The following is a 26136-nucleotide window of genomic DNA, read 5'->3' as shown; positions in this document are numbered from 1 at the left end:
CGTGGCGTATGCAAATTCAGGTCAGATTGAATTGAGAATTTGAGATCAATCTTAAATCTGGCTAGTTGAACTCGGGCTCGACCGTGAGGGGTGGAATTGGGTTGAGCTTTGAAGAGTCGATCTGATTTGACTTAGCTCACCGTGAGTCATGTAAGCTAGATTTGAACTCAACTGTGAGTCAGACTGACTGAATCCGAGCTGATCTGACTTTGTCTTGAATCTACCACGTGCTTCTGGCATTTCCACTACATTATTTGATTAGACAAATAATGAATGAGAGATATTTAATCTATTAAATTATAAAATTTGAGATTGAGATTTTAACCAACCACTTCAGTCCTTTAGTTTAGTTTGGAAAACATTGTGAGAAAATATTTTAAAATGTGGGAAAATAACTGACGCGCATCGGGGAGACCTCTCGAATTTTAATGAGTCATAATTTTGAATTTGGATATCTCAGATGTTGTTGGATTTGAATCGAAGCTTATTTATAAACATAAATTTATTATTAGATGGAATTATCCAAACATTGGTAAGGATTTTTTGGAAACTCTAAATATTTTTAAACTATTTTTAGTAACTTTTTATATTTAAAATATTTTTTGATATTTAATGTGTTTATGAATTAATATTTATCTATTTATATATCTGTGTTTAGTTGTTTGGGAAATTATTTATATTGTTTAATATTTTTTTGATAAAACGATGATTGTTTTTTTTTTTTTATTTCTCTTGAGATTTCTTTAATAAATCTTCCTTCTTGTCCGCCCGATAAGCATTATCTCATCCTACATCAATTATCTTAGCAAAAGAAAAATTGAAAAGAAAATAAATAAGATATTTTGCAAATTAAGTTTTCTTTTTGAAAATAGTAAATTCATTATTAAATTTCCGTTAATAAAATTAAATTAGTGGAGAGGAAAATTATCTTAAAATCTCTAATCGCAACTTAAACTTTGTATGTAATTTCTATATAAAAAAAATTTATTTTCACTCTCTATAATTTATCTTAATTCAACACATTGAATTAAAATCTAATAGATTTTTTATTAAATTGAAGATGACTCTTTAAATGGTATTCAATTAGATAAAAAATATATCAAATTCTCTTTAAATGATGCTCAATTTGATGTAAAATATATTATATTCTCTTTAAATTATGTTAAATTTAAGAGAAATTATATTAAGTAGGAAAAAATAGAAAATATATTCTATTCAAATTTAAATATGTTAATTTTTTAAAAAAATATATATCTTATTTTAAATTTTTTTATCTAAAAAATAAGAGCATGATGTTTACATGCAAGGAATTGAAGCATAGATTTAGTTATTTGAGGGATTATTTCTATTCCGGTTTCCTTTGTAAATCTTCTTTATTGTCATCAGACATCAATAATATTAGAAAAGGGGAAATTGAAAAGGAAATAAATAAGATATTTTGCAAATCAAGGTTGTGTCTATTGAAAATAGTAAATTCGTTATAAAATTTACGTTAGTAAAATAAAATTAGTTGAGAAGCTAGTCCACTTAAACTAATCTTGTGGGTCAGTTAATTAGGAAATGCATATGTAATTCTTAAAATTGTAGCATCAAAGACCAAAAAAACTCATGTACATTTATTTATTTTTTAAATAAGAGAAAAGAATAAAAAAAGTACTCACTGTTTAATTTTAAAAAAAAATCACAAAGGCATCCTTAACTATCAATATTACGAGTCGAGAAGAGCTCATCCCTTTTAAAAATTATTAAAATAGTATTCACCCATAATTTATATTTAAAATATACTTTTGTACTCCAAAGCTGAACATTAACTTTGATTTTAAAAAATATACTATTATTTTATGAGCATTTATATCTTAGAGCAGTTTTAATTAAAATTATATTACTTTAAAGTATTTTTTTGATTAAAGTATAATGAAGGTTGAATATCAAACTAGGGGGAAATATTCTAATAACTTTTAAAAGAGAGGCGCTTTTGTCTTTTTCCTGTATAGATAATGGAGTATGAAAAAATTTAAAATAAAGTAAATTATAACTCTGGCGATCGAATATCTCTATAATTATATTGTCTAATTTAGATCTAAATTTTTAGAATTTTACTTTTAATTTTTACTTAAAAGTTTCACGTTAATAGAGAGATTGTATATCTATTAAATTAATAATTTTAAACGTGGAATTTGATTGAATCCCAACCATGAAAATTTGATCTCTGTTATTTTTTATTCGATAATTTAGATTTTAATTTTTCAAAATTTGATTGTATTGCATGATCTCAATTATATATATAAAAAAAAAATGCATTGCAGGGTCTCAGCGCCGCCCAACGGCAAAGCAGAGCTCGCCGGCCCGGCCGCTGCCGAATGCCCAGATTTCAAACTTGTCACCCCTCTCTAGGCCACTCCACGCCCGGAACAGCTTCAGCTCCTCTCCCTTCAGCACCGTGCCGCCAATGCTGTCCCAGCACGTCAGCTTCAGGAAGAACCGGAACCTACACCACGGGTACACCGTCACCAGCAACCCCCGTGCGGCCGCCCCAGCTCCGGTCCTTCTACATAGAAGGCCCGGGGCGGAAAAAAAAAGATCCAAAATAAATTTGAGTCCCAACTACTCAAGACCTAATTAAATGTCTAAAAAGATAAAAGTAAAAGACAATATAAAATATTTTGAAATATAAATTTGGGCCTAACAATTCAAGGCATCAATTACATGCCTATAATTATAATAAATAATACTAAAAAAAAATTTAAGACCCTTTCAAATTATGGGCCCAGTGCCGCCCTCCTCCAGGACCGGCCCTGGGCCGCTCCGCCATTTTCCTCCTCCTCCCCTCTACACCTATCTCTGCCTCCTTCACCTCCTCAGACCCTTGCTAGGCCGACCCTCAAGCAAAGTTGTCTCAACTGGTCTGGAGGTCCTAAGGTAAATCTTTATTTTTATTTTCAAAAAATAATATTAATTAATTTTATATAAATTTTTTTTTTAATTTTTTGAGATGAAAAAATTAATTAAAAAATTATATTTAAGCTTGATAATAATTTTTTCCTGTGAATAAAATTGTTAAATTTTTTATTTTTTATGAGATATTATTGAAGATAAATAAAATTTTATTAATTTTAATTTTAAAATCTTTTTTCCAATAACTTTATATTAACAAATCTTATTAGTAGTATTATAAGTTATTCATGTATAAAAATATTTTTTAATATCTCACGTGTTGATTTTAATTTGAATTTATTATTTATAGCTTTTTCTCTGTTAAAGTATTATCTTCTAAGAAAAATTTGTGATTTTTTATTTAAATTTTCAATTGATTCTTTTGAGTTTTTAATTTTAATATTAATAACAAATCTATATAGTTCATATTTTTAATTGAATAATATGTTTTTAATATTCGAAATCAATTTAATGTTTAAAAAAACTAATATACTATTTTGTATCAAATGGAATGAATAAAAATTCTTATTTTATGTTCTTATAAGGGGAAGAAAGAACGCGTAAGGTAGATCATAGTGAGGAAGGAAAATGATGTCCGTTGAAAATATTATTAATAAGAAAGGAGAAAAACAGAGAAAAAAATGTGAAGCAATAAAAAAGAAAATAAAAGATTATGAAATTACATATAATTATTAGGATGTATGTTTTTGTAGAGATCAATATAAAAAAGAAAGAATCATTTGGGTTTTTAAACAAAATAAGATATACAATTGAAACAAATGAAAAATAAATAAAATTAGAATAATTTAAAATTTAAATTTGATATTTTTTAAATCGATCTAAATTTAAGGATGAATATTTTTAATATATATATATATATATATATATATATATATATATATATATATATATGCAACATATATATATATATATATATATATGTTGCGAATCATTCTCAGTCCACGACAAATTTATTGGAGCCTCCGATATTAATTTAGGCATCTAGATTATTTTTTTTAAATTTTGGTCAGGCTCTGGATTAAATCCAAACACCCCGACTCTATTTTTAAAATTTTTAAAAATTTAAAAAATAAAAATTTCTTAAAACATCCTTAATACATATATTATACCCTGTAAGTATCTAAAATTATTTATATTGAATACTAAAACTCAAGAGAGAAGTGAACTCTAGAGGAAAATCTTATTAGCTTAAATTCATTATAATCCATCTCCTAAATTTTAAAATCTTATCCCTATATATATATATATATATGAAAAATTAGGGGCCCTAATTTTATTAGGCCCTAGACATAGGCCTTAAGCCTTGAGCCCGCATTGCCCTCGAGGCTAGTAGTCGCGAGCTCCTCCGGCTAAAGGATCCCGACGAGGTTGGACTCCACGAAATGGAAGGGGATGTAGAGACGGTTCTGCTATGGCATCATGTCAAAATTCTCCACCGTCTTGGTGGCGATGAAGATGGCAATGGCGGCAGCGTCAGCATCGCCCATGAATTCATGCTTCACCAAGGCAGCCACCCATTCCAACATCGGACGGGATCCTCTGATCCCTTCTACCTTACTCCGCTCTTGGACAAGGAGTGGATTCAATGGCCCACCTATTTTGCAGGTGAGAGTCAATTGAATTTCATCTATCACTACAATGGATCAGAGTCCTTATCTGTTAAATGTGAACCAGGATCTAGTCCACTAAATACGGACCTAAGGATCTGATCTGCTCCTTCGGCACGGCCGCCTGGTTGCCGGACCTGTACTTGCTCTAGTCATGAGCGAACAACGGTGATCATCGCTTTTCAGCACTGGAAAAAAAATATGATTAAGCATTGAGTTATATATATCAAAATATAATTTAGTTACGAAAAATTTGAAACAGAATTTAAACTGAATTAATTATATTGTAAACTGAGTTTTATCTGTAGTAAATATTGAGATTGCATCGCTACACAAATTAGGGATTAATGCAATCTAATTATTTCCGGTGATTTCATTTTTTTTAAATAAACAAATATGCCAATTAATTATGTAAATTCATAAATGCTAACTACAATTTAGTATATAATTTATTTAACAAAGCAACTTGACTAGGGTTTCTATGAAAAGAAAATAATAGCGATTAATTTGTAGGATGAAAATAATCACAGTTTTTTTTTATGAAAATAGAATAACACATGGAGAATTTTGTAGAAACAGAATAATAGTTGGATTTTTTTTAAAAAAAAAGAAAATAACATCAGCTTGCCCTGGGCCAGATTTAAACCGGACCCGATATAGGTTCATAACTAAGTCAACAGGCTAATTATCCCTTGACCCGATTGCTGGATCTAAACCATAACCGACCTGACCCAATTAACCGTGAAAGGTCAAGTATCTTAACCAATTGCGCTACATCAAATTGAAATTTATTATTTAACCAATTAATAATTAACTTTAATTTTCTTTTAAATAATTTTAAAAATAATTTTTTTACGGTCAAAATTATTTGACTTTTTTTTTCTATCCATTATTCTCTAAATTCTATAAATAAAAAAAATTCATTTCATTATTTTTATCCTATCTTCATTAACAATTAAAATGAATCTAAACTCATTAACAATATCACTTATTAGAGAATTATGAGCATCCACATTAATATCCTAAATTAATTTTTTTTTTACTTTAAATTTTATATTTTACATTAAAATACATCTCGATCAGCTACGCTATCTATTCCATAAATAATAATTTTTTAAATTTAAAAAATAGATTCCATTATCCGAATATTAAAATAATATTTTTTTCTCCTAATAATTTATCCATGTCCATGTCCCTCTCCTCCTTCATCATTATGAGTTAATAAAGTCGATAATGAAAAATTCTTGGATGTGCATGTCATTTTTTTTTGGTCACATGCCTTCTATCGGTGTATGTATATTATCTATATCTTGCCCATGTCCATGTCTATTGATCTTCTAGTTTTCTGAAACCAGTAGCATATGCCCATCTCGCTGGCATGAAGCTTATTTGTTACAAACTAGTAAGAGATGTTTTCGGCAAAAATAAAAGAAGTATTTTTTTTTTTAATAATCAAGATGTTTTTAAGAAAATAATCAAAAGAGTTTCTCATCATCCATCTCTGTAAAATAATATAATTATCCTCAAATAAATGTTCCATATTATTATTTTCCGTTATATGAATTAAATCTCACACCGATTAGGCGGATTTTATATGTTTAATAATATTCATAATATTATAATTATAATTTAGTAATTACTATAACACATGTTATAACAATTATGAAATTATAATTATTATTTATATAATTATAAATACGGTAGCCGCTATAGTTATTATAACTACCAACTATAAGTATAGCGGTACCGATTGCTGGTGCGCTGCAGTGGCGTTGAATTCTGAAAGTTGGATTCACCCACTCTATCCGGACGGACCTCGTCCTCAGCGATCGTGGCGGTTTCTCATCGTATTGCGGATTCATGAGAGCGAACAACGACGATTGCCACTTTTCAACTTTAGTTAACGATCGAAAAATATGATCAAGCATTGAGTTATATATATCAAAATATAATTTAGTTACGGAAAATTTGGAACGGAATTTACACTGAATTAATTGGAAACTATAAATCGAGTTTTATTGTGCCCATTTTATATTTCTAGAGAATGTATTACGAGTGTACTTTAGCGAATCTCAGTTGTTTATATTTTTTCTGAGATTCGAAAGTTCGGTGATGAGCTCTTTAATCCTCGAGTGAAGGTGTGTAATGATTTCGTTTTCTTCAAATCGAAGGTTGGTGAGCTGGTTGCGAAGTAAGTCCCGTCTCGCGAGTGTGGCTTCGGATGCCCCTTCGTGTAATCCAAAGAATTTCTCCCAAAGCTCCTTTGCTGAGTTGTAGGTGTCAATCCGGTTGACTTTTTGTGACGGTAGGACGCTCAGCAGATGGAGCTCTACTTTACCGTTTGCCACGTAGTCGGCCTGCTCCTTCGCCCACTGGTATTCTTCCTTACCTTCGGGTGCTACAAACCGAACTTCATTATTAAAAGTAATTCAAAATCGGTTTTAAAGTATACATGCATTCTATTTTTCCAGCTCATGAACTCTCACTAGAATTTCGGTGGTATATGCTCGGTCCGACCATTGATTCAATGATTCGATCGGCGGTTAGTCATCCTGAAGCGTCCTTGCTCTGATACTACTTGTCAGGACCCTTAGCGGTCGGCTAGAGGGTGGTTGAATAACTCCTACACAAATCAAACAAAACAACCTTTCTCGGACAAATAACTTGATTAAAAGAACACTTGTATATAAAAATAATTAAGAAACTAAAAAGCAAAGACTCGGCAGATTTACTTGGTTACAATAGGGGAAGTTGTTAATCCAAGACGAAAAAGTGCACTAACAATTCTTCTTCAGGCGGAGAAGCCTCTTTACAATAGTGAACGCTCAGAAATAGAAAGCTAAACAGAAAATGAAGTGCGTACAAGTATTGTATTGATCTTTCTTGTTGTTGTTTAGCTTTGAGAGCAAGACTGCTTATATAGTCTTGCTCGGGGCGCCTGGAATCCTTCCAGGCGCCTGGAGGTAGATAAATGTTATCCCCTTCTCAACGGATTACGGTCAAACACGATTCGGATAGAATTTGTTTTCGGACCCCCAAAAAATCAACCACATTGACTTTTTTAGTCCAGGCCTTCCGCTCCGATTTCGCTTGCCTCGGTCAGGGTATTTCACTCCGGTTCCTCTTGCTTTGGTGATCTCAGCCATCCGGAATAGGGCTCATCCGAACCTAACTTCCAACCTTCTCGAGCAAGCTTCCGCTTCTGGCTTCTAGTCTCTCAGAAACGTCACGCGCCTCCTTCTCGTCCATCCGCGTACTCTTCCGTAGCTCCTCGTCCCTCAGATGCACCAACCTGTTGGCTCACTCCCGTACTGTCCTTCTCGCTAGCTGCATCTTTTGTTCGACGCCCTGTTCTCCTAAGTTCCTATACACTTAGATACAAGGGTAAACACAACAGAATTTAACTTAACTTGTTTGATCACATCAAAATAACCTTGGGGTATCAACAAAATTGTCCTGCACAAATAAACAACAAATACCTTTTTTAAACAATCGGGCTTTAAAACAATTACACACTTAAAGAAATATTACAGAATAAAAGAGAAGTATGAGACAATCACTTTTACTTGATTGACAATTAGAGGATTGCTACTCCAAGGCAAATAAGCTCACTCTGAAGATCTCCTTCTCAAACAAAACGTCGGAGGTGGAGAAGCCTCGTACACAAAAATAACTCTCGGAAATGAAAAACAGAATGAAACTTGAAGTACATAGTATGTTGTTCGAAAAGGAGAAGACCAGGGCTCTATTTATAGCTCACTAGTCGAAAACAACCGTTTGCTGACGTGGCACGGTCTAGGAACCTGGACCTTCTTCGGCAACCCCAGCATGACAAATCTTATCGTCACGCAAACGGTTACGCATCGGGCACGGGATAAAATTTTATCCCACTCCGGGCGACCGAGCTCTTGCAAATTTGATCCATAGTGCCGAAGAGGTTGAGGCGCCTCGAATGGCACCAAACTGGTCCAGGCGCCCAGACTTGAGTTAAATCAAAGTTAAATTAATATCCAGGCTTCCGCTCGAGTTCCACTCGCTTGGGTGATTTCGGCCATCCAGAATAGGGCTCACCCGAACCTATTTTTTGGCCTTCTCGAGCTGTCTTCCGCTTTGGCTTCTCGTCCATCGGAAACTCTGCGCTTCCTTCTCATCCACTAGCGTACTCTTCCACAGCATTTCATCCCTCGGATGCACCGAGCCCATCGACTCTCTCTCGTGCCATCATTCTCGCTAGTTGTGTCTTTTGCTCGACTTTCTTTGCTCTTAAGTTCCTACACACTGAGACACAAGGCATCAAAAGACAACATGACCTAACTTACTTCGTTGATCACATCAAAACTACCACGGGGTATTTACAATCTCTTATTTTTTTGATGTGAGTAATCCAAGTTAAGTTAGGGTAAATCAAAATACACAACATTAAAATAACATGTACATAATTTATAATTTAATAAAAATATACTCTATGTACCCTCACCTAAACTTAATCTCTAATTCCCTTCCTTTGATCATATTAAAAATAAGGGAAATATTAGAAAATAACTTTGAAAGAAATATGAAATAATTTTTAAGAGAGAAAAAAAATTCTAATATTCAAAAAAAAAAAAATTTGAAAACTTTAACTTTTGCAATTTATAAAGTATTTTTAGAGAAATAATTTTAAAATTAATTCTAAGTGTTGAAAAATTTTAAAATTTTGTATAACAAATACATCAAGGTAGTAAGAAAATTTTTATGAAAAATAAAAAATAATTTGAGTAGTAATAAATTATTTTTTACGGAAAGATTTAGTTTCATAAAAAATGCTTAAAAATAGTTTTTAAGGTCAAAAAAATCTTGATAAATTTTCTAAAAATGTAATAGAGCAAATATTTTAACAAGAAAATTAAATTAAAATTTTGAGAATTTTTAATATTAAAAATTAGTATTTTATAAAAAATTTATAGAAAATTCAATAATAGTAAAAAAAATCTAAAAATATTTTCTTGAATAGATAGCATGATAAATTTTCACAAAAAAAATAAAGTTTACAAAAATAACTCCGAAAAATTTTCAAGTCAAAAAAATATAATATTTGTTAAAATAATTTATAAAAAATAATTCAACGGTTAAAAAATTTAAAAAATTTTCTACAGAGAAGTAATGCACTCTTCTTTATCTGAAATTTTAAGATCAAATTAATTTCAACTAGAAATTATATGACACAATTTATTTAGACAATTCTAAGTAAAAACAATATTAAAACAAATTAATGATAAGACATGCAAAAAAATATTAATTTAAGCATGATTTTGTAACCTAATATAGGTTCCTACATACTGGATTAATTAGAATTTTTTTCGAAATATATTTTGATAATAAATTTCTAATTTGACCCTTGTTATATCTAAAATATCGATTAAGTCCTTGATCATTTATAAAAATAGTAAAATTTAAATATGCAGAATTCTTCAAATGTTCTATTTGTTTTTTCAATTTTTCATTTTCTATTTTCATTTTGTAGAAATCTTCAGATCGACAAGATATTGATAAAGTTGTTTTTAATTGTTCATTTTCCTTTTTAAAATTTTTATTTCCAATTTCTAGATGACAAAATATTTTTGAAAGCATTTTTATAAACTTGTATACTTTATCAGAAGGTAGAAATCATACCTGACTTACCCTCGTCGATCTCGTTGTCTAGGAAAAGTATTACGCGCATCCCTTAGCGAATCTCGATTGGTTAACTTTTCTCCGAGATGCATGAGTTTGGTGACTAGCTCTTTTAGCATGGAGCGCAATTGAGGAACTGTTTCACCTTCCTTTAGTCGCAGATTCGTCAGTTGGTTCCGAAGTAGATCTCTCCTTACGAGCTTGGCTTCAGATGATCCGTTGTAAATCTCCAAGAATTTTTTCCAGAGGTTTTTTGCAGACTGGTAGACTCCGATTTAGTTTACCTCTTGTGGTGGCAACGTGCTTAATAGATGGAATTTTGTTTTTCCATTTGCCACAAATTTGGTTTGTTCTTTCTTCATCCAGTGTTCTTCTTTATTCAACTCAATGTTGTTATCGGTAAGTATTGTAAAATCATTTTTTAAAATTAAAAATATATCAAAATCTATTTTAAAATATACTTCCATTTTTTTCTTCGAGTGTGTGAAGTCTCCTTCGAACTTCAGTGGATGGATGCTTATTCTGACCATTGTCTTTGCTTCAGTTGGTGGTTAGTCCTTCTGAGGATACTTGGTTAGCAATTAGAGGACTACTACTCCAAGGTAAATAAGCTTAGCATGAAGATCTCCTTCTCGAACAAAATGTCGGAGACGGAGAAGCCTCGTATACAGAAATAACGCTCGAAAATGAAAAACAGAACGAAACTTGAAGTATAGAATGTGTTGTTATAAAAGGAGAAGATCAGGGCTCTATTTATAGCTCACTGTTGAAAATGACCATTTGATGATGTGACACGTCCTCTCTGAGCGCCCCCAGAGTGGTAAATCTTATCATCACACAAACGGCTATGTATCGGGTGCAGGATAAATCCCGCTCTGGGCGCTCAGACCCGCTCCGGGCCCCCAAACCCTTGCAAATTTGAACCACAACACCGAAGAGGTCAAGGCACCCCGGGTGGCACTAAACTGGTCCAGGTGCCCAGACTTCGGGAGCCCGGACCAGAATCAACTCAAAGTTGACTTTCTATTCGGGCTTTTGCTTTAGCTCCACTCACTTGGGTGATTTCGGCCATCCGGAAATAAGGCTTACCCGAACCTATTTTCTAACCTTCTCAAGTAGTCTTCTACTTCGGCTTCTCGTCCCTCGAAAACTCCGGGCGCTTCCTTCTCTTTTGCCAGCGTAATCTTCCGTAATACCTCATCCCTCGGACGTACCGAGCCTGTCAACTCTCTCCTGTACCGTCCTTCTCGCTAGCTGTGTCTTTCGTTTGACTTATTATTCTCCTAATTTCTTACACACTTAAACATAAGACATCAAAAGACAACAAGACCTAATTTAACTTAGTTGATCACATAAAAATTACCACAGGTACTTACATCTTTTTCAAAATTTACAACTTTGATTAAGATAAACACTTTACTAAAATGCATGAAAAAAGTACGAGACAAAAAGATTTACTTGGTTTACAACCGGGGAAATTGATAATCCAAGGTAAATGAAGCTCAAGTAATCAATTCCTTCTTCGACACAAGTCAGAGGCGGAGAAGCCTCGTACAGAATGTTAAACGCACAGGAAAATGGAAAACAAAGTGAAAAAATTCGAATACAGAAAGTGTTGTGTGAAATGAAGAGCGCCAGGACTCCTTTTCTAGGCTCACTAGTCAAAGTGATCATTTGCTAACATGGTGCGGTCCGGGTGCCCCCAACGTGGCAAAACTCTATCTCTACGTAATAGTTACACAATGGCTAAGTGATAAAGTTTTATCCACTTTCGAGTGCCCGGACCCTCTTCGGGCACCTAGACAATTGCTGATGTGGACCCAAAAGTTGATCCGCAACGACGAGGCGCACTTTGGGCACCTAGGTGATTCAGGCACCCGAATCAGTCAGCCTTGTGCCGACTGTCCAGCACCTTCTCCAGTCGCTTGGGTGATCTCATCCATCTGGAATTGGGCTCACCCGAATCTAATTTTAGGCCTTCTCAAGCAATCTTACGCTCCTGCTTTTCGTCCCTTGGAAATGCCACGCGCTTCCTTTTCGTCTGCCAGCGTATTCTTCTGCAGCACCTCATTCCTCGGACCCACCGAGTTCGTTGACTCTTTCCCGTGTCATCTTTCTCACTAGCTATGTCTTTCGCTTGAGCGTATTCTTCTGCAACACCTCATCCCTCGGACCCACCGAGTTCGTTGACTCTTTCCCGTGTCATCTTTCTCACTAGCTGTGTCTTTCGCTTGACTTCTAGTTCTCCTAAGTTTCTGCACACTTAGACACAATAATTAAACACAACATGACCTAACTAGACTTGGTTGATCACATCAAAACTAACATGAGGTATTTTCAATCTCCCCTTTTTGATGTGATCACCCCAAGCTAAGTTAGAGAAACAAAACAAAAAACAGTAAAGTAATAGGGAAATAATTGCAATTAATAAACATTTATACAATGCAAAATTAAAATGTATCTCCCCTTAGACTTAATATATAATTCTCCTCCTTTGATCATATTAAAAATAGGGGTATACTCTGAAAATAATTTTGAAATAAATTCTAAGAGATAAAAAAATAGTGACTAACATTCAGAAAAATTATGAAGTTTATATTTCGGAAAACTAAATTTTTGTGATTTATAAACTAATTTTGGAAGAAATAATTTTAAAATTATTTTTAATTGGAAAAATTTTCTTAAATATTTTTTCACGGTTAAACATACTTATTCAAAATAATGATAAAATTTTTACAAATAAATAAAATTATATTTAGCAATAATGAATTATTTTATACAGGAGATATATTTTCTTAACAAATTGTTTAAAAATAGTTTATAAACTTAAAAAAATCTTGAAATTTTTTTCTAAGAATGTAAATTTTAAAAAATTAAATATTGAGAATTTTTAATATTAAAATTAGGATTTTGATAAAAAAAAATTGTTGAAAATTAAATAACATTGAAAATTTTCAGCAAAATTTCCTTTGATAGAGAATATGATGTTTTATCACCAAAAAATAATTTCAAAAATAACTTTATAAAATAATTTTAATTTCACAAATACCATTTTTGTTAAAAAATTTATAAAAAATAATACATCAGTTAAAAAAATTTTAAAATTTTTTCCTACATATAAGTAATGAAATTCTTTTTCTTGGAAACATCACAATCTAATTAATTACAAATACAAAGGTTACAAAACAAATTATTTTAAAAAAAATTAAGCATGCTGCATGAAAATATTAATGCAAATAAAAATTAGAGCATGTGTGAAAATTTAACCTAAGCATGATTTAGCAACCCAATATAATTTCCTAACTATTGGATTAATCAGAAATTTTTTAGGAATGTATTTTCATGATAATTTTCTAATTTGACCCTTTTGATATCTAAAATACCAATTTAGTTTTTGATAATTTTTAAGCTCTGGAACATGTAAGCATGCATCATCCTTGTATAATTTTTCTTATTGTTCTTTTAACTTTTTATTTTAAAATTTTAAATTATCAAAATCTTCAAATTTGCATGCATTTTCTAATGTTAACTTTAACTTTGCATTTTCTTTTTCTAATTTAACTATATTTCTAGTAATAATTTTAATAAACTGGTATGATTGCTCAGAAGATAAAGCACGTACCTCGCTTACCTCGTGTTCTGATGCTTTTTCCTCATCAATGCTTTCATCTAATGACACTCCCCTTTCGTCGATGCTTTCTTCTAATGATGCTCCACCTTCATCAATGCTCATATCTGATGTACTTTCTTCATCCCTTTGATAGTTCGCCACTAGTATCAGTCTGGCATAAGCCTCGATCTCTGACTCGGGGGGCAATGATTCATTGCATGTAGTTTTTAAGTTCTTGTGTTTCATTCGTCTTGGTCCTTTGTCTTTTTTCCCTTCCTTTTAAGTTTAGGACAATCATCCTTAATGTGCCCTTCTTCTTGGTAGTTGTAGCATCGAACCTTCCTTTTACTTCAAAGGTATTTCTTTACCTACAACTTGTGAAATTTGTTAGTTTTAAGAAATTTACTTAGGTTTCTTACCATTAGTGCTACTTCATTTTTGTTGATGAAAGTTTCAGAATCTGGTTCGTCCATTTTTTGCTTTTAAGGCAATGTTCTGATTCAACTCCTTTTTTAGTTCTGTACATCTAGATTTATGAATTTCAAAGGTAGAAAATAATTTTTCTAGATTACTTAGCTTTAAGTCCCTAGAGATGTAGTATGCATCTACTTAGGTTGACCATTCTGGTTTTTTTGAAAAAGTATTAAGCACATACCTTAGTGAATCTCAGTTGGTTACCTTTTCTCTGAGATACGTGAGTTCGGTGATTAGCTCCTTTAGCTTGGCGTGCAGTTGAAGGACCGTTTCACCTTCCTTTAATCGAAGATTTGTTAGTTGGTTCTGAAATAGATCTCTTCTTGTGAGCTTGCCTTCGAAGAATCCTTCGTGAAGCTCTAGGAATTTTTCCCAGAGATCATTTGTAGACTTGTAGACTCCGATCTTGTTAACCTCTTGTGATGGCAGTGTACTCAACAAATGGAATTTTACTTTTTCGTTGGCCATAAATTTGGTTTGTTCCTTCTTTTTCTAGTTCTCCTTCTTCTTTATATCATCGTTCTTTTCGATAGGTACTACAAAACCATTTTTTAAAATTAGGAAAATATCAAAATCTATTTTAAAGTATACCTCCATTTTCTTATTTCAGTGGGTGAAGTCTCCTACGAACTTAGGCGGATGAATACTTGTTTTGGCCGTCATCTTGTGTGCTTCGGTCGGAGGCTAGTCCTTTTGAAACAGTTGAACTCTGATACTAATTGTAGATCTTGTGTGGCCAGCAAGAGGGGGGGGGGGGGTGAATTGTCTTGAAAAAAATAAGTATACCTTTCTCAAAACTTACGATTTTGATTAAGACAAATGCTTTACTAAAAAAAAACTAAAATACATAAAAGAAGTACGAGACAAAAATATTTACTTGGTTTGCAACCGGGAAGGTTGTTAATCCAAGGAAAATGAAACTCAACTAATCAACTCCTTCTTTGATATAAGTCGGAGGTGGATAAGCCTCGTATCAAACGTTGAACGCATAGACAAATGAAAAACAGAGTGAAAGAATTCTAATACAGAAATTGTTGTATGCAATGAAGAGCACCAAGGCTCTTTTTATAGGCTCATTGGTCAAAGTGACCGTTTGCTGACGTGACGCGGTCCAGGCGGCCCCAGCATGGTAAAACTCTATCTTCATGCAACGGCTACGTAACGGCTAAGTGATAAAGTTTTATCCACTTTCGAGCGCTCGGACCCTCTCCGGGTGCTTGGACCAATGTTGACGTGGACTCAAAAGTTGATCTACAGCGACTAGGTACCCTTCGGGCTCCCTAGTGGTCCGGGAGCTCAGACCATCTTGTCTGGGTGCCCGTATGGTTCGGGCTTCCGGATCAGTCAACCTTGTGCTAATTGTCTGACCTCTCTCTGATCGCTTGGGTGATCTCAACCATCCAAAATTGAGCTCACCTGAACCCATCTTCTGGCCTTCTCCTCGAGCAATCTTCCACTTCGACTTCTCATTCCTCGAAAATGCTGCGCGCTTCCTTTTAGTCTACCAGTGTACTCTTCCGCAACACCTCAAGTGCACCGAGCCCGTCAACTCTTTCCCGTGTCATCCTTCTCACTAGCTGTGTCTTTCGTTCGACTTCTTGTGCTCCTAAGTTCTTGTACACTTAGACACCAGGATCAAACACAACAGAACCTAAGTTGACTTGGTTGATCACATCAAAATCAACACGGGATACTTACAGTTATCAGGTCCTCCTTGTTGTACCCAAAGGATATTCACATATCTCCACAATGACATGATATTATCCACTTTGGGTTTAGGCTCTTATGACTTTCCTCTTGGGCTCTACCTAAAAAGCCTCATGCCAATGGAAATATCATGCATCTTTTAACCCTATGATCGTTATCAAATCTTTCCAATGTGGGACTTTAATTGAACCCCAACAATTCTCCGCTTAAATGAAGGACCACAATTACTCTCATGGTCCGGGCCTTCCCGAGAGCATCTGGTCACCCTGACCTGCTCTGGGCCGCATCTGCACCCGGTCATCTTGACCTACTCTGGGCCTCCCTACGAGCATTTTATCACCTTGACATGCTTCGAGCCTCCCTGTAATCATGCGATCACCTTGACCTACTCGTCTCCCGCAAGTACTGATCACCCTGACCTACTCTAGGCCTCCTCGCAAGCATCCAGTTATCCTGACCTACTCCGGGCCTCTACGCGAGTATCCTCTTTCGGTCACTCTTGACTTACTCCGGGCCTCCCTGCAAGTATCCGATCATCCTGACCTATTCCAGGCCTCCCTGCAAGCATCTGGTCATCTCGATCTACTTCGAGCCTACCTGCGAGCATTCAGTCATCCTGACCTGCTCCGGGCCTCCTTATAAGTATCTGGTCACCCTGACCTACTCCGAGCACACCCTCAACTTTGTTTAAGGTCACCCCACATTGCATCTGGTCTGGACCATGACTCTAATACCATTTGTTGTACCCAAAGGATATTCATATACCTCCATAATGATATGATATTGCCCACTTTGGGCCTAGACCCTTATGGCTTTGCTCTTGGGCTCTAACCAAAATGTCTCATGCCAATGGAGATATCATGCATCATTTTAACCCCTTGATCTTTATTAAATTTTTCCAATATGGGACTTTGATTGAACCCCAACACTCCTGACTTAATTGAACTTCAGCTTGGTGTCAGGTCCTCTAGAGTCTAGGCACATCTACTCTTTTGACCTGCACACTTGGTAAATACATTAGATCAGACATAATCTAACTTTAACCTTTTATCATATATCAAAACCTAAGTTTGATTATTAGTGTTAACTACACCAACAAATGGTACATGGATCCTTCTTTACCTCAAGGAAAGAAGCCAATTGGTTACAAATGGGTATACAAAATCAAGTACAAATCAAATGGATCCATTGAGTGTTACAAGGGGAGACTTGTCGCTAAAGGTTATACACAAGTTGAAGGGTTAGATTATAATAAGACTTTTGCACCAGTAGCCATGTTAGTCACCGTCTGTTGTCTACTAGCTATAGCTACTGCAAGTGGTTGGTCGCTTCATCAACTTGATATTTAAAATGCTTTTCTTCATGGTGATCTAGATGAAGAAGTATACATGCTTCTGCCGCTTGATTATAGTCTACAGGAGGAGAACATCGTTTTTCGACTAAACAAGTCCCTCTATATATTAAAACAAGCTTCTTGCAATTAGTATTCAAAATTTTCTATAGTCATTCAAAAGACCAATTTTAAGTCATTTATGGCAGATTATTCATTGTTCACACAAGAATATGGAGACTCATTCATGACTGTATTGATTTATGTTGATGACATTATAATTACGGGAAATGATCCTAATGTCATAAGAACTCTTAAAAGCTTTTACATGAGTACTTTCAAATGAAAGACCTTGGAAAATTGAAACACCTTTTGGGAATAGAAGTGGCTATATCGAAACAAGGAATTCTATATCACAATGAAAGTACACATTAGATCTGCTTGATGAAATGGGTCTTCTTGGAGTTGCTCCAATTAATTGCCCTATGGAATAAAATTTTAAACTCACGCAAACAGATGGAGAAATTCTTAAAGATTCTTCACGATATAGAAGACTTGTTGGAAAACTTATTTACTTAACAATTATTCATTGAGATATCACTTATTCAATGTATCTTCTTAGTCAATTCATGCATTATCCACTCAAACCATATCTTGATGTATCTATTCGAGTTCTAAGATATTTAAAGGGAGCACCTAACCAAGACATTTTTCTTTCAAGCAAAAATGACCTTAAGTTAATTAGCTATTGTTATGCTGATTGGGGAAGTTGCCCTACTTCAAGGTGATCAATGTCTTGATATTGTGTTTTCCTTAGTTCCTCTCTTGTTTCTTGGAAGACAAAGAAACAACCAACTGTTTCTCATTCTTCTACATAGATAAAGCAGCAATGACAGTAATTACATGTGAGTTAACTTGGTTGAGATACCTTTTATAGGACTTCAAATCGATAATCTGGGTCCTGCTATATTGCATTGTGATAACAAATTAGCACTATATATTGCGGTAAATCCTGTTTTCCATCAGCGAACAAAGCAAATTGAAATGAATTATCATGTGGTTAGGGAAAGAATTCAATTGGGTCAAATTTTTACTACCTTCACAGATATGACGAATCCAGAAATTTAAATATAAAGGGTCAATTTTTACACAGAACAAGAGACGGTATCCTCTATTTCCATCAATGAAATCTCATAATATCCCCCCCCCCCCCCCCCCCCCCCCCCCAAAAAAAAAAAAACTGGATCCACTCCTGCTCCACTCCATCGAATACTCAAATTACGAATGTCTTTACTATATCGCTTGGAAAGTCACTTTTTCAATCTCATCTATACAAGTTGTGTATTTTAAATATTCATGCTCAAGTTAAGACAGAGTGTTAAAATATGATATTTCAAAAGCATATTTAGAAATTGAAAACATATTCAATATGCTATTCGAAAAAGATTACAAGCTCATTATTTCCCTTATTTATCTTGTGGTAATAAATGTTAAATATGTATTGTCTTTTTTTTTTTTTTTTTCCTTTTTAGCCAACTTGCATATACATGTAAACGGTTTTATACGAGAAGAATAGATAAGAATATTTTTACACATTTCTATTACTTAATAAATGTTAAATATGCATTGTCTTTGTTTTTTTCTTTTTAGCCAACTTGCATATACATGTAAACGGTTTTATACGAGAAGAATAGACAAGAATATTTTTACACATTTCTATTACTTAATAAATGTTAAATATGCATTGTCTTTGTTTTTTTCTTTTTAGCCAACTTGCATATACATGTAAACGGTTTTATACGAGAAGAATAGACAAGAATATTTTGACACATTTCTATTATGTCCCCGTTCTTCTATTTTTCTATAGTATCCCACATAAAGTTGTCATTTGATTATCATGATTTACTCATTTTATCTCACTATGAAATTGATGATAAAGCATGCTTAGATGAACGAGTCATCTGTTATCACATGCCTTCTATAGTGTACTATCATATCTTATCTATGTCCATGTCTATTAATCTTCTAGTTTTCTAAAAACACTAGTATATGTCCATCCTAGCTAGCATGGAGCTTCTTTATTACAGACTATTAAGAGAATGTTTTTGGGCAAAAATCAAAGTATCTTTTTAAAATAATTTAGGTGTTGTTTTAAAAAAAAATAATCCAAAAAAACTTCTTACCCATCCCCTAAAATAACATAATTACTCTTAAATATAGAGTTTGACATTATTATTTTCCGTCACATGAATTAAATCTCAAACCGACAAGGTGAATTTGATATGTTCAATAATATTTATATTGTAATAGTTACAATTAGTAGTTACTATACTATATATTATACTAGTTACGAAACTATATATAACTACTATAATTTTATAGCTACTACAATACTAACTTGTCTTGTGGAATAATATTCACATTAAAGAAGTTATAAGGGCATCCACATTGAATTGAACGTTAATATATGCCACATCTTCAAATAGAATGTCATATATCTATTATATTAACACTTTTTTTTATTAACACACATTCATTTTAACATTAACATTGATTATTTGTGGACCCCATTATCCATTTATTCATTTTTATTCTTTATGTTAAAATTTATTTTCTCAATTTTTGAATTTTTTATATAAATCCGCTTATTAACCATGTTCAAAGAATTGAACACGATTAATGTGTGGGTATTATAGCACCCATCCACATTGATTTGTAATACTATTTAGGTGTTATAATATTCACATATTAACATCAACATGGATGCTCTAAATTTAGTTGTTAGAGCATCCACACTCCACCCTTATTATAACACCCACTACCTCATAAAAAAATGGGGTCCAATACCATATACTTATTATAACAATATATCTCTTTCACCCATATTTTTTTAACATTAGGGCATCTGCAGTGGGAGGTTTATGACATACAATGTATGCTATAAATCTCTCAATATAAACCACTCTCCCACTACATAGGTGGGGTTTATAGTTTTTTTTATAAACCTGTATCAAAATCTTAGGACCAGGTTTATAAAAAATATAGTGGAGAGAGGATAGAGAGAGAATTTTAAAAGAAGTGAAGTTTTTAAAAGAGAGAGGTTTTATGATAATAGAGAGTGGTTTTTAAAAGAAGTAAGATTTTTAATTTTTGATGTGATAATGATGTGGCAGAGTATAAACCTCTTTAAGAGGTTTACGACTACGGATGCCCTTAATCTCCATTATTTATGGATCCCACAGTCCACTCAATTATCTTAAAATTTTATCATATTAAATAAATATGTTTTAAAATATTTAAATTATTATTATTATTTTTAATAATAATATTATTTTTTAAAAAATAATTTTACTATTTTAAAAAAATATTAAATTTCTTTTACTATATTTATTACTATTTAAAAAATTTAAAAAAAATAGATGAGAGAGAGGGATGTTCATTCCTCTTAACATTTGTTCCTCTCTCTCCTCACAATAGAGAAGGGTGTTAATATCCATTTAACACTCCATTATGGATGCTCTTATAAGAGCGTCTATATTAGATTTATTTTATATAAAAAATCTTTACATCATCCTATGCATTCACTAAATTTAGATTTTTCAAACATTATTTTTTTAAATTTAGGAAATAAAATGTATTCCCTAAAATATTATTATTTTTTTCTAATTCTCACTTTTCATTTTAATAATAAGAAAATATAAAGAAGAAAGAAAAAAATATAAAAAATAAAGATATGATAAATTATATAGAAATGTATTGTGTAATGAAAAATAAATATCTAAATTTCATAAAGTAATTTTTTTTATTATAAATTTTAAATTTTGGATAGGGAATGATGATCATGAGCCCTTATAATTTTTTAATCTATTCTAAAGTAAATTTATTTTGTTTATATAATTAATGTTGAATATGTGTGAATGGAGAAGAGGTGGAAGAGGATAGAAACTTCATTGTGGACATTAGTTCCACATTGGGAGTTTCATAGCATGTTGGTTGGTTTATATTGATTCACATGCATTGAGGATGTTAACAAATGCATGGGGAGAGACTCTCTCTCACGCGTGGATGCGCAAGGGGTGCAAATTCAGGGTCTGGATTGCATTGAACCATGCCGAATGTCGGATTGATCGGGGTAAAATTTAACCAAGTGGAACAACCAACATTTTGTCGTGTAAACCTCACAGACAGACGACACACAGCAACGCAAGCAGAGGCTCTCCACCTTCATTCTCTCCTCCTCTGTCATGCAACTCCTGCTCGGCAGAGTGTTCGTGATATCAATCGGGTGTCATTTAGTTCGCCGTGACCACCAATACTTGGTGGGAATTACCGTCAATTGTTGTATCTTGGGAAACAGATGATCTTAGTGAGCCTTGAAGCATAGCCGAAGGTGGGCGAATCTGTTTCAAGGAAACTGCGACTCTCGCAGGCCTTAGTCCTTTTTCTCGCTTAGGAGGTTGTTCATACGATTGGGCTCCTCTGCTCCTTCAGCCGCTCAGCCTGTCTGCTTCTCTCGATCGGTCCCTTGCCCGGTCAGCCTCTCCTCTTGCCCGCTCAACAACTTTGCTCGGCCGACTCAGCTTGACTGACCGACACTTCTCTCTCGAGTTGCATTTCTGCTTCGCTCGATCGGCATCACTTCGCTCGACCTATCTGCTTCGCTCGATCGGCATCACCTCGCTTGACCTATCTGCTTCGCTCGACCGGCCTCTCTAACCGCTCGGCCCGATCGGGCTCTCACTCGACCTGCTCTCTGTCAAGTTGAACTTGCTCGGCCTTACTGCCCGATTGACCAATCTACCGCTTACTCGCCCGTCCATTAAGTCTGCTAGGACTTGAAGCTCGGTCTGCACTCAGCAATTAGCAGAAATCAATTCTTGTTGGTAGTCTGAAATTATCTATTTATGCTATATCGACTATAAATTGAATTGAATTCAGTGTAATTTAAATTTAATTAATATTTTATAAATTTTCAATAACAGATTATTTATTGCAATATATGAGACTAATTTAGAATTTAGTGTATATGATAAAAATAATAATAATAAATAATATATTAGAAGTAACTATATCATTTTGATAATGAAATGAAATATTTTTTTTTATTAAAAATTAAAAAAATATATATCCTTCGATGATTCTCAAGCCGCCACTTTGATTTATAGTTGGCTGGTGCGCCCGCACGGATCTCGTCCTCAGCTATCCTCGCTGCCTCGTGCTGCGTATCCGCAAACCGCGTGAGCAGCTCCACGAGGCCCGAGTGCGGAAGGTGTGGGTCCGGCGCGGCGATCCAAATTGTGCGGCGCGTAAGCGGCCGATGTCGACAACTGGTGCGTTCCTTCCGTCCGCATCGCGCGTCAGCCGCCGCAGAGTGGTCAAAATAATTAACGACCTCCCGTCACACCGACGGAACGGGGAGAGAAAGAGCGAGAGAACCGTGCCGTAGTCGCGTCTTATTCTTGCTTGGCCGCCACAACCTCTCGCCAGATAACCTCACGAACGCCCCATTGGACAGAATGCAGCAACTAATTGTTAGGGTGGATCGTCGGGTACGTCCCATAGGGTATGGGAATTGCGCCGTGTTATTCTCATTTCCCCCTAATTACCATCTAAATCTCGCTGTAATTTGATATATAAACTCCTCCAAATCGACCCACTTTGGGATGTGCTTATTGGTGGGGAATACTAATTAGAAAGAAGGAGAACGGAGATGGGTATGGCGCCGGCGGCCGTCGAAGGTAGAGGGAGCGTGCACGCTGGAGGCGGCGGAGGCAAGGAGATGCATTTCCGAGGAGTGAGGAAGCGGCCGTGGGGGCGGTACGCTGCGGAGATAAGAGATCCGGCGAAGAAGAGCCGGGTTTGGCTAGGGACCTTTGATACCGCAGAGGAAGCCGCGCGGGCGTACGACGCCGCCGCCCGCCAGTACCGCGGATCGAAGGCCAAGACCAACTTCCCCCGCCCTGAGGCCGCCTGCCCCAATAAGAGCGTCGCGGTGGTCGCCGCTGCTGCCGCGGGAGGCAGTCCTAGCAGCCAGAGCAGCACGGTGGAGTCCTGCGGTCGCGAGGCGACGGTGCCGCCGCTCGCGATCCCGCTCCCGCCGACGGTCGATTTGGACCTCCTCGACCGCGGCCGCCGCGGCGCCGCGCGGTTTCCCTTTCGGCCGTATCCCGTCGCTCCGGTAATGCCGACGGCGGGCCGCCCCTGCTTCCTGCTCGACTCGATCGGGCTCAGATCCGAGAAGTCGGAGCCGGGGTTCAATCGCCGCCACGTTACCATCTGTCATCCGCTGTTCATCACCGGCCTTCCGCCGGCCGCAATCCATCGCGCCGCGCAGAGCGACTCCGAGTCGTCCACGGTGGTCGACCTGCGCCTCCACCCTTTACCTCCGCCAGCGGCGCCCAAGAAACCCCTTCGAAATTTCGATCTGAACCTGCTTCCTCAGCCAGAGTTCGACTGATCGTACAACTCGCTTTTCCCAATTTTTTTTTTTTTTTTTTTTTTTTTCTTTTTCCTCAAAAACAAACGCATCCAGAGGAAGAGATAATTTTGTAAAATGCTAATTAAAAACTCTTTTTCTATCCTGTTTAATTGAAGGACACTGCAGTGTAATCTAGAGAATCCTTTATATTGCCTTCTGTTTTCTTTTTCCTTTTTCTAGAATGGAAATAATCAAATTGTTAGTCTAGAAGCGTGGGCTGGACGGGTGCGGTGGCATTGCCCCTTCTCAAAGCTGCATGGCGAGGTTCCGTGTGTTGAGTGAGAGTGTTCATGAAGTTTGTCGCCTGATCCGCAGACTGCGACTGTGACGAATTGAAAGGAAGGCTGCCTGACCCAATATTAGTGGGTCCATGGTCTGGTCTGGTTGGTGGGGCAACAATCATGTTGTGTTGAGTCCATTCCAGTCGGTGCTGCTGATTGGGCTAGGACCAGCATGAGTTAGTAGCCCATGGTCTGGTGCAGCCTGTGCTGTGGATTAGGCTAGGCGATTGAACTTAATGTGCAATTTAAGTAATAATACATCAAGTTGGTCGTCAGTAATTAATTAAAAGGTAAAATTTGTGATTCTAGCGATCCCCAGGACTATCCCATGTAGGAGAGAGTAAAAATCGAAATAAGCCGAGAGGGTGCAAACCCACTCTATAATAATCAACTCGATTGTGCTCGTGAGAGATAAATCAATTTGGATAAGTGATTAGAATAATCAATAATATAAATTATTAAAAATATCCTATAGCTGACCTAATTAAAATAATTAATAAAAAATAATAATTATAATAATAATTTAAATAATTAATATCTTTATTTGGAGCTAGTTGAATTTCGAAACAAATTTATATATATTATTCCTAACTAACTAACTAACTTTCAATTAATTTGTGAATTTCAAGATTAAATTTTATTATGTCCTTTTTTACAGTAAAAAAAATTCAAGATTTATTAGAAATTTTAATAGATACGTTAATAAAAAATTTAGAGTTCGAGGCTCAATAATTACAGTGTATTATTAAAAAATTTCGCTACTAATTAATCAGGGATTTACAGTTTGAGACTTAATTGAATTATTAGAATTTTTTCTCATTAATTAATTAGGTATGACTAATTGAATAGTATTATTAAGAATTTTTCTCATTACTCTATTAAGGAATATGCACTGTTATGATTTTTTGTAGTCCCACATCTTAAGATTGGTAACACTGCTAACGGAGAAACTTTTATGAATATCTTGGTCGGCGATATTAAAAAATATATTTTTCTTGACTTTTTTTTTTGCTAAAAATAAGTGTGATATTAAATTAATTTTTTATATATAAGAGAGAGTTCATTACAGTATTTGTTCTTATCAATTTAATATCTAATATAAAAAATTAAATTATTTTTTACACGACAGAGTTTGTTACAGTAATTTAATGACTAATTATATAATTAAGAATCGGTATAACCAGTTCCATTATATTAATGTTATGCTCACTTTAGGAAGGTCATCATGCATGCCTTGCAAGTGAACATTGGACGAAATTTAGAATTTTTTAAAAACAAGTATTATTTTTTTTATATTTTCAAAGAGTCATGATTTTTTTTAAAAAAATAAATAAAATCAACAATAAATAAAAAGAGTTTTAATTTTTTAAGGATATTTTGATCATTTTAAAATTCCAAGAGAATTAAAAATTAAAGATAAATTTGGGAGTAAAATAAAAATTTCATGTAACCAAATTTATGATTAATTTAAAATGTGATATCACCCCAACTAATTTATTTTTTATTTATTTAATCTTAGCCTATCTGTTATTAGTTGATGATGTAAAAGGTGTAAGTTGATAAAAATTTAAATAAACGATGTGAAGAAAAAATTATATCATATTTTTATATAGATTAAATGATTGTAAAATTAATGTACCCATACTCCTAGAAAAAAAGAAAAATTACACTCAGTTTCCGAGAAAATGATGATTCAATTTTCACACATAAATAAACTCCTGCAACATTTGAATCACTCATGCTACTGTACCATCTTTTATGATCCATCTACCATTTTTGAATTTATCTAATGGGCAATGAAACAAAATTTAGGAATCACCTTAAAATTTTAATATTTTAATATTTTTTTATAAAAGGTAAAATTGTTCACCTTCAAAAGAATGTAGGACACGTCGATTTAAAAAAAATATTGTTGTGGTACATTTTATGTTGTATTATTTAGCTTCTCCATTTACGAATTCAAGTACTATTGGAGATTTTTTTAAAATTTTTGTTTGAAATAGTCACTTTAGTTGCTTTTCTACTCTGTCACCTATTTTTTG

General features: G+C 34.4%; 1 protein-coding gene across 1 annotated transcript; it reads left to right on the top strand.

The window, feature by feature from the left end:
* The first annotated feature begins 22739 nt into the window (after nt 1–22739).
* Nucleotides 22740–23970, top strand: LOC122040662 (ethylene-responsive transcription factor 4-like). The gene has a single exon (XM_042600070.1). It carries the CDS (start codon nt 23046–23048, stop codon nt 23790–23792), a length of 747 nt encoding a protein of 248 aa, XP_042456004.1. The 5' UTR covers nt 22740–23045; the 3' UTR covers nt 23793–23970.
* The last annotated feature ends 2166 nt before the right edge of the window (nt 23971–26136 follow it).

This window comes from Zingiber officinale, chromosome 2A (genome assembly GCF_018446385.1).
Source record: "Zingiber officinale cultivar Zhangliang chromosome 2A, Zo_v1.1, whole genome shotgun sequence".
NCBI classification, from domain to species: Eukaryota; Viridiplantae; Streptophyta; class Magnoliopsida; order Zingiberales; family Zingiberaceae; genus Zingiber; species Zingiber officinale.
Note: the sequence above shows the minus strand (reverse complement) of the source record. Positions and strands in the feature narration are given on the sequence as shown.

What these genes read in the sequence shown, in the direction of transcription:
- LOC122040662 (XM_042600070.1), top strand. Translation starts at nt 23,046, where the DNA reads ATGGGTATGGCGCCGGCGGCCGTCGAAGGTAGAGGGAGCGTGCACGCT.